Source organism: Sceloporus occidentalis, unplaced genomic scaffold (genome assembly GCF_023333645.1).
Source record: "Sceloporus occidentalis isolate IW3139 unplaced genomic scaffold, rSceOcc1.0.p SCAF_2, whole genome shotgun sequence".
NCBI lineage: Eukaryota > Metazoa > Chordata > Lepidosauria > Squamata > Phrynosomatidae > Sceloporus > Sceloporus occidentalis.
Window position 1 is genome coordinate 273,603,299 of NW_028316982.1, and position 12,404 is coordinate 273,615,702.

General features: G+C 47.9%; 1 protein-coding gene across 4 annotated transcripts in view; it reads right to left on the bottom strand.

The window, feature by feature from the left end:
• The window catches only part of STIM1 (stromal interaction molecule 1), a 136,789-nt gene extending 134,186 nt beyond the window's left edge, over positions 1-2,603 (bottom strand). For 3 of the 4 annotated variants that reach the window (XM_089513174.1, XM_089513172.1, XM_089513175.1), the window contains exons 1-2: positions 1,447-2,603; positions 17-333 (exon numbers count right to left, since the gene is read on the bottom strand). In XM_089513174.1, the coding sequence (XP_089369300.1) occupies positions 17-125 (109 nt within the window). In that variant the 5' untranslated portion in view covers positions 126-333; positions 1,447-2,603. Of the gene's footprint in view, positions 1-16; positions 334-452; positions 767-1,446 lie in introns of those variants that run through there. The other variant, XM_089513173.1, reaches the window with a different exon arrangement.
• Positions 2,604-12,404: the final 9,801 nt, after the last annotated feature.

The following is a 12,404-nucleotide window of genomic DNA, read 5'->3' on the forward strand; positions in this document are numbered from 1 at the left end:
AGACCGTTTTCCTTACCTGCAATGGTGGCCTCATCCAGGTGGGTGCCCGGGGCCCGGTCCCCGTGTCCTTGCTGCAGAAGGAAGCCACACAGGATCCACACGGCTATTCTGGACCACACATCCATGGTTTGCTCAGGAAAAGACGGCCCCGGAGGTAATTCCCAAATGTCAGCTCCCCTTCGACATCAGTTCCCAAACGGGGAAGACGTCCGGATTCTCCCTCAGCAAGGAGGCAATGCTTTTCTCAAGCGGTTCCTGGAATTCCTTATATCCCAAAAGACTGCAGGAAGGTCTCCTCTGTTCCAGGAGCAAGGCTGGTTAAGTTTCCAAAAGCTGCAGAAGTAAAAGATGGAGAGACGCTTTAAGGAGCATTTTCCCCAGCACTTGAGCAACCTCCAAAAAGCCTGCTCTGGGTGTTTCCAACTCTCCACAAACCCTTCCTATAGACTCACCAGAGGCACTGAAAGGGCCTGTCCAACCTCTAAGGGGAGCAAAAAGCCTAAATACTTAAAGGAACAGTTTCCAAACATACCCCCAAAAACCATGGAAAAGAAATATATCCTTTGGCCTTAGTGAGTTTCTTTCACAAATTATTTACAACAATTCACATAGAAGCCACCTCCAGACTAGTTCTCCCAGCAAATTTCCAGCAGATTGCAGACCGAAGCAAAACTAAAGGACACCCAATTAAACATTATATAATAATAATAATAATAATAATAATAATAATAATAATGTGTCTGGTTATCCCACTCCCTTTCATTTTGGAGGCTTAATTCTCAGTCTTCAAATGTCAAACCACAACAGATTGAACCTGACTTCTGGATGCTCAGCAAGCATTAATTTACAAGAATTTGCATTTATTTTAATGCAAGCCAGCAACGCTTTTTCTTAAAAGGAACAGGTCAGCAGGTGGACCTGCAGCAAAAATGCAGAAAGAAAAGCAGACACTGCCTCTCGATCTCTGTGCTCCTTTGGACCAAAACACCAAAATAACGGCCTTATAACTGTATATCGTTCTCTTTTCAAAGCCCACTGATGCCAGCTGGAACTCCAGGGCTGGGGGGTTTCCTTCAGGAGACAAGTAAAGAGGCTGCCTTGCTACTATCCCAAGCAGAGCGGCCAAGTCCTGGCTTTCGTTTGGCCATGCTGGAGAAAGGGGAAGGGGTGCTGGCTCTGCTGCTTAAGCCAAGGCTGCTGGCGCATGCAATCCAACCTTTGGCTTTTGCACAACTTCCAAGGAGTCTTCCTCCTCTTGTTCCTCCTTTGGAGTGCCACTAAAAAGTTAACTTCAAGAGAAAGCCACCCCCCGAAATCCCTTGCACCCTTCAGACGCCTCTGAAGGGTCACTTTCTTGCCCTTCCACGGTTCTTGGGAGAAACTCTTCCCCTGGAAAAAGGACGGTCAAGTGCAGAAGACAAGGCCAAACTAACAATATTTGTCTACCTAAATTGTTGGCTCTTCTGGCCCTTTAATCTCTGCTTTCGTTCCCGTTGGAAGAGAGACGGAAGGAGATGGAAAAGCCAGACGGGGCTCTGGCTGGAAGAGTCCTAGGATGCTGAATTGTGATTGTTATTATTCCTCAAGCAAAGCCCCCCCCCCCCGCCTCAGTCGGCTTTGCTTCCCGAAGCACAGGGACTCCAAGGAAAGGATCCCAAGGAGATGCAGTTAATCCAGATTAGGCTTTGATAATCCAGATTGGAGGCCCAATCTCTCCTGAGGAGGTTGCAGGACAGGTGCGCACATCTGAGTGAACAGGGAGGCAGGCGGCAGCGGCGGTGGCAGTCTTTAGCTGCCCACAACTAACCCAAATGCCCCCTTTACTTTGCCAAACCAACTGCCCCCTCCTTTACCCAGAATCCCCTCTAAAAACAAAGATGGCTTCACTCAGGCTAACCACACTCCCGGATTCTGAGTAAAAACCTGACCCAAAAGAGCTCCCTATTAACCCACAGATACACAGCCACACCACACACACACAAAGCCCCTTTTACCCAGAATCCCCTTCTACAAACAAAGATGGCCTCGCTCAGGCTAAATACTTTTCCCAGTCCTGACTGAAATCCTGACCCAAAACAGCCCTCTATTAACACAGAGAGAGAGGCACAACTCACACTCAGACACACAACAATACCCCCAATACCCAGAATCCTCTTCTACAAACAAAGATGGCCTCGCTCAGGCTAATGACGCTCCCCAGTTCTGACTGAAAAACTGATCCAAATCAGACCCTTATTAACCCCACACACAAACAAACCCCACACACACACTCAACAATACCCTCCTCCCTTTAATAAAGCCCTTTCTGCCCCAATTTAATTAGCAAATGGGGCCGTCAGAGGCAGTTTGCCCCCCCCGGCCAGGAAATGGTTCCTCCCTGAGATATCTGTCCTCCCCCCGCGCCCAGACTCGCAATGGTATCGCCCAGGCGCCCCTCACAGGAGACGCTCGCTCCCCTCTTTCCCCCAGATACCCGCTTCCTCCCCGCTCCCGCGTCCTAAGTGGTCTCTCCCTAGTGCCTCCCCTTTCCCCAAAGCCTAGTGGTCTCTCCCCTCCGCTGCGTTCCGACGGCCGCGGCGCGCGGAGCTCCTCTCTCTGTCTGTCTTAATATTAGGGGCGGGGCTAAGCAGCGCAGAAGACTCCGCCCCTCCTTGGCCGCTGCCAGCCAATCAGGGAGCCGGAGGCTTAGAAGCCGGTCTCTGTTGCCCGACAGCGGCCTCTAGCGACAGAGAGCGGGAAGGGCGCCATGAAAAAGGCGCCATGTGGTTTGCACTGCAGAAAAAATCCGTTTTGACACCGCTTTAACTGCCATGGTTTATAGGCCTTTTTTATGGCTCTCTGACAGAGAAGGCTAAATGTCTCACATCCCCAGATTCCAAGAGCATTCATCCATGGCAACTAAAGTGGTGTCAAACTGGGTTATTTCTGCAGTGCAGATGCAGCCTTGGACTGCATACACAATCCAGTTTGACACTGCTTTAACTGTCTCTATTTTATTATTATTGTTGTTGTTGTTGTTGTTATTAGTCAAGTCTAGGAAAGCTCATGCTGCCAACTTCTTTCTTTCAGTGAGTCTCAAGGGTGCTATAAGATCTCTCTGCGTACTGATTATACAGACTAACATGGCTATATCTTTGAGTAGTGATGATGATGATGATGATGATGATGATATTTCCCTGCAAGTAGCTCTCCGTATCCTTGGCAAAGCCTTCCTCCAAAGCCATGAAGCAGCAGTGCTTCATGCAACAGTAATCCAAAGCGACAGTAATCCAAAGCGAATGCCTTTTCAAGTGTCTGAAGGACAGCCCTCTCCATTTTGCAGGAAACGCCACCAACTATCCCTTTACTATCGCACTTTCGCAGCCAAAACCAGCCAGGAAAGGACTGGCCTCGAACGCCGCTTCCGCTTCCCATGCGGCGCCCGCCACAAATTCACCAATTACAAAACAATTGCAAAACAGTAGAAGAGCAGCCTTGCCTTGCTATGATCCTATGGCCCTTGCAGGATCCTATGGGCCAAATGCTTCTTCGCTCGGACCATAGGCCTGCCTAAAATGTTATTTTTTCATTTTTTCTGATTAAACTCTATTCAAAGAAGCTCCGTTAACAGCTTCAGTGAAATGATGCAAACGTCTGTTTGTGCGTGTTGATCATCAAAAGTATTTGAACCATCAACGGCTTTAAAAAAAGACACTCCTTTAACCTTTGTGCTTCAAATGGAAAGGACCCTGCAGTCCGAGTCTCCATATTAAATATGAAATGCACAGATATAGGATTATGGGGGACACCTGGCTGAAGGAGAGACTTATTCGTGTGGAAGGGATCTGGGAGTCCAAGTAGACCACAAGTTGAACATGAGTCAACAGTGTGATGCGGCAGCTAACGAGGCCAATGCGATTTTAGGCTGCATCAATATAGTGTCTGTATAGTGTCTAGATCAGGGGTCAGCAACCTCCAGCCCACGGGCCGAATCCGGCCCAGCGAGGCGGCAGGACCAGCCCCAGTCTTCTTCCCAGCCTTCCCTTCCCGCGGCTGCCTAGCAGCCACGAGGAGGGAAGGAAGGGGGCAGGGGAATAGGAGGAGGAAGAGGAGGGAGGAAGGAAGGAAGGAAGGAAGGAAGGAAGGAGGAGGAAGAGGAGGAGGAGGGAGGAAGGAAGGAAGGAGGAGGAAGAGGAGGAGGAGGGAGGAAGGAAGGAAGGAAGGAAGGAGGAGGAAGAGGAGGAGGAGGGAGGAAGGAAGGAGGACGAAGGAGGAAGAGGAGGAGGAAGAAGGAGGAGGAGGAGGGAGGAAGGAAAGAGCAGGAGGAGGAGGAGGAAGAAGAAGAAGACGCTTTCTGAAGGTGAGACAGTGTGACTTTCCAAAGAGTATTTCTGTGTATTTTCGGTGCTTTTAATGCTAAAATGTCTGCTTTAACAATGATGATGATGATGATGATGATAATGATGGTGGTGATATTGATATCAGCCAGCTTCTGAGGCCCAAATGTTCTCCATTTTGATCATGCCTAAGAAACATGCATTTATATTAACATTTTTTAAAAAGCATCAAATTTTTTCGCATGTCCTCCATTTTAAAAATGTGTCCTACATTTGAAAATATTGTCCTATATTATTTAATCATTTATTTGTTTATTGGCTTCGGCCCCCCAGTTGTCTGAGGGACAGCAACCCGGCCCCCGGCTCAAAAAGGTTGCCTACCCCTGGTCTAGATCAAGGGAAGTAATAGCCCCACTCTATTCTGCTCTGCTCAGGCCCCACCTGGAATAATCCTATGTCCAGTTCTGGGCTCCACAATTCTAAAAGGACATTGAGAAACTGGAGCCATGTGTCCAAAGGAGGGCGACTAAAATGGTGAAGGACCTGGAAACCATGAAGCCCTATGAGGAAGAACTTAGGGAACTGGGGATGTTTAGTCTGGAGAAGAGAAGGTTAAGGGGTAATATGATAATAGCCCTGTTTAAATATTTGAAGGGGTGTCATATTGAAGAGGGAGCAAGCTTCTTTTCTGCTGCTCCGGAGAACAGGACCCAATGGAGCAATGGATGCAAGCTTTACACAAAATTTGGAAGTATTGTGCAGGAAACAGGGATTTCTGGAGAGCAAAAGACTCAAAGAGAGTAAAATATGCTACTAGGTGGTTGCAAAAAAGGATCTGGGCCACATAATCCCTTAATCCAAAGAGCAGCTTTTTAGCACTCTTGACGGAGACACTAGCTCTGAAGTATTTCCATTAAATGCTTGACGTTCGCCCTGCCTTTTCCGTGGGAAAATCCCAGGAAACATTCCCATTGCTGGGGAGGCAGAGGGTTGAGAGTTAGCCAAGGACCATCGGGAGGTCCAAGCCACTTGGTCACCCTTGTTACTATAATATTTAATTCACTACATTCTGCCCTTTCCCCGAATGCTCAACGCAAGGCTGCTTGCCAAGAATTAAAATGCAGATAGAAATGCATACAAATACATCAAACTAGGTGTTCCCCATGATCCTATATCCATGTGTTTTGTTTTTCTCCTGTCTAAGTGCAGTAATTTACATTTCTCCCTGTTGAAATTCATTTTGTTGGTTCTAATCTATTAAGGATGCTGAGCAGAGCTCCACTTCGGTGCCACAACAAACTACAGTTCCCAGAATTCCATAGCTTTGAACTATGTATGGCAGCTAAAGTGGTGTCTAACCGGATTATTTCTGCACTTTTGGATGCAGCCCTGGAGTCCTCCTCGGTTATTACCGGTTTACAGAAGTGCCCCCGGTCCTAAAGGTTACCCAGCCTCTTGCAAGCTTAAGCTAATTCCCAAAACATTTCAAGCAATGCTGATAGTCGGTGTGTAGCGGGTGACCCCAAACCCACGAACCCGAAGGCCCCTGGCCCATGGCCAGAGGACAAGCAGAGCCAAGGAGACCCATCTGGCTAGGATAAAAACGCTTTATCCTCTGCGCAGGGCAGCAGCACACCAAAGTAGGCGTCAGCAAGGCTGCAGCACTGATGGCTTCTTGCCACCCCCCTTTTATGCCCTTCGCAGAGGGCTGTTTTCTAAACAACAAGCAATTGGTTGCGTTCACTGTTCACTCAATGGTCCCGTATTTTCTTCTTGGCATTACATCTGCTTGGAGCCTGGAATGTACAGAGATAGCTAGCTCCTGCAAAAGAGATACTGAGCTAGGCTCTTCAAGGCCGCTGGTTAAACACAGGCCATTGTATTCAGAGCTCTCTACAGAAAGGAGGGGTGATAAGTGAGTAGGTGCCGCAGTAAAAAAGGGTAGGGGGCCATTTGCCCACCTGCACTTTACTCTGCAGCTCATTCTATGAGTCTACTGTAACCACTGATTCTTTTGCAAAGCCATGTACAGAAGCAGAAAGCACTATTGTGTCCCTCTCAGGTGGGGACCCCAGAGTCCCCCCAACTTTCTTTGGGTAACAACTGCAAGGAAGACCATTTTACTCTAAAACAGGTTCTGCATAATGGCCCTTGAAGAGCAGGGCGAGGGCTATGCTTTTATTCACGTTTTGAATAAGTGATGTTTTTAATTGGATGATTTATTTAGTTGTTTTTAACTCTTTCAGGCCTTTGTTAAAAGACAACCCGCACACTGCTGTCGCTCGTGGCTCCAGAGGGCAGCAAAGGCTCCTTTCAGCCTTGGAGGGTTTCGCTGCGTTTCCAACAGAGCAGCCTTAAGGCTGCATCCACATTGGAGAAATAACCCGGTTGGGCACTGCTTGAATTTGTATGGCTCAGGGCTATGGAATTCTGGGAGTTGGACCACTTTGGTTACCCTCCTCTGGACACGCTCCAGCTTTTCAACATCCTTTTTGCATTGGGGTGCCCAGAACTGGAGGCCTGACCAAAGCAGAACAGAGTGGCACTATTACTTCCCTTGATCTAGACACTTCCCTAGAATCTTGCCAAGAAAACCCTAGGAGAGGGTTACTATAATCCAGTCTTCTCAGATAATAGCAAGATCCTATGTAGAACATGGTTGGGCTGAGAGGATGTGACTTGCTCAAGGACACCCCAGTGGGTTTTATGGCTGAGTGGGGAATCGAACCTTGGTCTCCACAGCCATAGTCCAGCATTCAAAGCCCTGCACCAAGCTGGCTCTCTAAACAGGAGCAGGTTGGACTGAATGACCCTTGGAGATCCCTTCCAGCTCTGGATTCTGTGAAGGGACTGCCTTAATGGTGGAGTCTCCTTCTTTGGAGGCTGTTTTGAAACAGAGGCTGGATAGCCATCTGTCAAAGGGGGTGCTTTGATGGTGTATTCCTGCATGGCAAAATATTGTTGGGTTGGATGGCCTTTGGGGGTATCTTCTAACTCTAGGATTCTTTGATTCCTGGAGATATGATAGCTATGTTTAAAGACTGGAAGGGATGTTATACTGAGGATGGAGCAAGCTTTTTTCCTGTTGCTCCAGAGAATAAGGCACAGGGCAATAAATTCAAACTAAAGGAAAAGTGATGACATCCAAGCATTAGGAAGAACTTCCTAACCATAAGAGCTGTTCAATAGTGGAATGCAAGCTCTTGGAGGAAGGTGGAGTCTGCTTCTTTGGAGATGTTTACATAGAGCCTGGATGGCCATCTCTTGGGTGTGCTTTGATTGAGAGTTCCTGCATGGCAGAATGAGGTTGGACTGGGTGGCCCTTCTTGGGGTCTCTTCCAGCTCTATGATTCTATTATTCCAAAGCCTTCAGAGGGTTGGAATAGATTACTCTCAGTCAGGAAGACCAGATGTCCTCCTATTCCAGGGCACATCCTACATTTCAGCCTTCCGTCCAGGAGGTCCTCCAAAATGCCAGGTTGGTCTTTTGTAATGCACTACGTTTTTATTAACTGTCCTACATTTCGTCCTCATTTGTGTTTGGGACATCCGGTCACCCCGTCCTCCGGGGTCTCTTCCCTCTCTTGAGAACCAAAGGTGGTTTTCAAAAAATAAGGTGTCCAAAATAAAAAAATGTAAAAAAAGAAAAAGTCTCCAAACAAAATTGTCTGCAAAAGACAAACGTCGCAAGGTCTTTCTTGCCTGGAGCCCTTCCCTTGTGTTTTGTTGTTGGTTTCAAAGGTAACCTTCCAGGAAGTGCAGATAGATCTCTTTTCTTTCTTTGCAGAAATGGTTCTGTGGGGCTGCCTTTGCTGTAAGTGACATCACTGTGACTTACGCATTTGTGTGGGTTGCGATTTTGCCAAAGCGCTTCAAGCAAATGTTGTAAAAACATCTACCCTACCCTCCTACATCAGATTTGGGGCAGGGATGCTGTTTGTTGCGCTTCTTTTTTGCATCTCCCACCTGCGTCCCACCCAGTCAGTGTGGCTATGAGTGTGTGACATCCATGTGTCCTCTTCCAAAAGTCCAACATTGTGCCTTGGGACTACACAACCTGCCATCCCTGTATGGCCTCAGGCAGCAACGATGGCAGCAATCCTGTGGGCGTCTTCCCCTGTGTAATTTCCCTTCCACGTGCGGCGGTTGTTCTTTTCTGACTGTTGTGCAAGGGAGGTAGTCAGCTCAGGGTTGTGTCACTGGAGTTCCACAAGTGTCACCATTTTGCAGTTTTCTCAACAGCGCTGTTAGCCCCAGTTAGAGAAGAGGCATTGAAACAATTCACAGAGGCACACAATCCCAGAGTTGGAAGAGACACCAACAGCCATTCAGCCCAAATCCCATTCTGCCATGCAGACATAGAGCAATATTGGGCCCTTTTCTAAGCATCACAATCCAAATTCAAGAGGGATCTGGGGGAAGCTCAAAGGTGTCCAGAGGAAGGTAACCAAAATGGTGGGAGGTCTGGAACCATAAAGCCCTATGGTGACCAATTTAGGGATCTCAATATGTTCAGCCTGGAGAAGAGAAGGTTAAGAAGTGATATGACAGCCCTGTTTAAGTATTTGAAGGGATGCCTTATGCTTTTTGCACAGGCTGCAACCAACCAGCTGCTGAGAGGAGACTGACCTTATGACACCAAAGCAGAGCAGGGGAAAGTTACTTTTTTGGGAAAGTAACTTGCAGAATCATCCCCGGCCGGATAGCACCCAGTGGCCATACCACTTGGGGCATTCTGGGATCTGCAGTCCCAAGGAAAGCAGCATTGCCACAGTCTGTGAAGGAACTCCTTTCGTCCGAAAAGACAAATGTTTTGGGGACCCACCAAGCAGGGACCAGATCTTGAGTGCAGTCTGTGGGGCCCCCAGCCTCTTTTGTGGCTCTTTGAGGGCCCTGTGAGCCCCCAAACCCCCCAGGTTACCCTATTTTTTAAAAGCCAGGTAAAACCTTGGTCCCAAATGTCATGAAAGGGCAGTGGCTTTAGTCTTGTGCAAGTACCACATTTTATTTATTCATTTTTAAGACCAAAAATACAGGAACCTAAAACTAGAAGTGCCTTCTGGCGATTTCAGTTTTGCATTCTCAGGGAAAATGAAAATGCCAAGAAGTGTCGTCGCCAGTCGCCTTTGTGGCCAGGTTTGTGTCATTGCTATTGCCACATTCCTCATTCTTGCCAGTCTGCTTGCCCAGCGGTCACCTCAGGACTGGCCAGTTGGGTCAGACTCTGACCCCTTGTCCTTCCCAGACCCACGTCTTCAACCAGGTCCACCTGGGCCCCCAGATGAACCATGAAAAGGACAGGAATGTGAGAGCCAGACCTTGTTCTCTCTCCCAGCATATTGTTGAGGGTTGTGGCTGTTGCTGTGTGCCTTCAAGTTGCTTCCAACGTATGGCGACCCCAAGACAAACTTTTACCATGGGGTTTTCTTGCCAGGTTTCTTCAGAGGGGTTTTGCCATCTCCTTTCCCTGAGGCTGAGAGAGTGTGACTTGCTCAAGATCACCCACTCAGTTTCATAGCCAAGCCATATACTGCTCTTAAACATGGAGGCTCCACTTGGCTGGTGTGAAGGCGCATGGCTCCGGAACTGGGGGAAGTTGAGGTCTTTGAGTGGTAGTCCAAAAATCAACCTTTGCAAGCTCTGGTGAGCTGTTTCTCCATAAATCTATAATCAGATCTAAAAATGGACACTAAATTTCCTTGAATTTGAAAATCTCCCAGAGACCACACGGCCAAAACGGGTGAGGTGCCAGCCTGCAGATTGCCCTCCCTGCCATGCCATCTGAACTAAGACCAGAAACAGCAAAATGCAGGCCTATGACTAACATCTCCAATTTCTTTCTCCTGTTTGCCTAATGAAGAAACCAGTGTGCCTTCGAAAGCTTGCAATGTGTAATCGTGCATTTTGGTTGGCACAATAATGGTATAATGGCTTGGATGTCATTGGATTTGCTATATGGCCAACACGGCTGCTCCTAGATGTTTTTCCAATACGCCTCTTCTCACTGTGTCTCAGGGTGCTGACCTGGCAGCATGCACCTGCCTTTTTCCCCCATTCCTTTTCCTTTTCAATGCGGAACTGAACGTGACGGATGCTGATAACCCCCAGTTCCTTCTTTCCACTTCCCCATCTTTGCAGCACCACAAAGCTCCCTAAACACACACACAGCATACTAGGTTCAGAAGAGACCCCCCAAGGGCCCCGATCCAGTCCAACCCCCTTCTGCCATGCAGGAACTCTCAGTCAAAGCACCACCGACAAATGGCCATCCAGCCTCTGTTTTAAAACCTCCAAAGAAGGAGACTCCACCGCACTCTGAGGCAGCAGCATCTCCCACTGATAAAGAAGGTCTTGCAATAAATGTTTAGGAGGAATCTCTTGTCCTTGTTCTTGGTACTATTCTCTGGAGCAACAGAAAACAAGCTTACTCCAGAAAAGATGTTGAGAAGCTAGAAGGTGGTGGAGACTTCTTTGGAGGTCTTTAAACAGCCCAACCCACTTCTGCCATGCAGGAATACTCCATCTAAGCCCTCCTTGTGACAGATGGCTAGCTAGACTCTGTTTAAAGACCTCCACCACAATCTCCAAGGGAGCGTCTTCCACTGTTGAACAGCCCTTACTGTCAAGAGGTTCCTCCTAACGTTGAGCTGGAACCTTTTTCTGTAGTTTGCATCCACTGCTCCATTGAGTCCTGTTTTCTGGAGCAGCAGAAAACAAGCTTGCTCCCTCCTCAATATGACATCCCTTCAAATATTTAAATATATCATATCACCTCTTAACCATCTCTTCCCCAGGCTAAACATATACCCAGCTCCCTAAGTCTTTCCTCATAAGGCATGGTTTCCAGACCTTCCACCATTTTGGTGGCCCTGTTCTGGATACGCTCCAGCATGTCAACATCCCTTTTGAATTGTGGGGCCCAGAACTGGATGCAATATATTCCAGGTGAGGCCTGACCAAAGCAGAAGAGAGTGGCACTATGACTTTCCTCCAATCTAAACACTATATTCCCATGGATGCTTTAGTTTTGCATTCCTGCTTGGCAGAATTGGGTTGGACTAATGGCCCTTGGGTCCCCTTCCTACTCTAATGTGCATGCGTTCCTGAGAGATTTCTTACTGGTTTTGTTTGGGGCAGTGATGATGGCAGGAGAGAGACATTCTCCTCTCTCCTCCTCCTCCTCCTCCTCCTTTTGAATCAGCCCTTCTTCTCTGCTCACGGGTTGGAGAACAGTTTCATCAGACAAGTTCCTTTTTTCAGCAAGAGCCGTTGCTGTCCAAGGATCAGGCTACAAGTATGTATGTGCTGAACTTTGGAAATGGGCTGCCCTTGCTTCAGTCACGGAAACTTCCACAATTTCTAGGGAGAGCCTTCTTCTGGGACGCCTGAGGCTAGTTGTGCCTCCCTCCAGCCCATTTCTGGTGGTCCAATGTGAAATATCATTTTAAAAATTGGGCAGACTTTCCACTATTCACAGGGAAAGGCAGAATTGGAAGAGTCAGAATGCACAGGGACAGGGACGTAGCTTGGATTTTAGGAAGGGGGGGGGGGGTCCAGACTAAGTGCCACCATTATAATGGGGCTTGAGTGCGGTGGCGCAGCAGTACACACACCATTCATTTTTTTAATGGAAGGGGGGGTCCGGACCCCAAGAACCCCCCCTTGGCTACGTCCCTGACAGGGAAGCCATTGAAATCCATAAGTACCTGGACAACTTCAACAGGAAAGAAGAAACCCTTAAAGTTAGCAAAGTTTGACTTCTAGATCATGGCCACATAGCCTGAAAAACTCACAGAAAACTATGGATACCAGCCACAAAAGTCTTCAACTTCACATAGAACTGGAAGAGAGCACAAGAGCTATCCAGCCCAACCCCATTCTGCCATGCAGAAGTACATCATCAAAGATCCTGAATGGAAGGTCTGGTGGTCCTAGCATCATAGGGATGGAAGGGATCCCAAGGGGACATCTAGTTCAACCCCCTGCCATGTAGGAGTTTACTGCTAAACTATTGTGGAGAGGTGGCCATCCAACCTTTGTTTCAAGATCTCCATCAAACTACAAGAAAAGCGATTTCACCTGAACCTT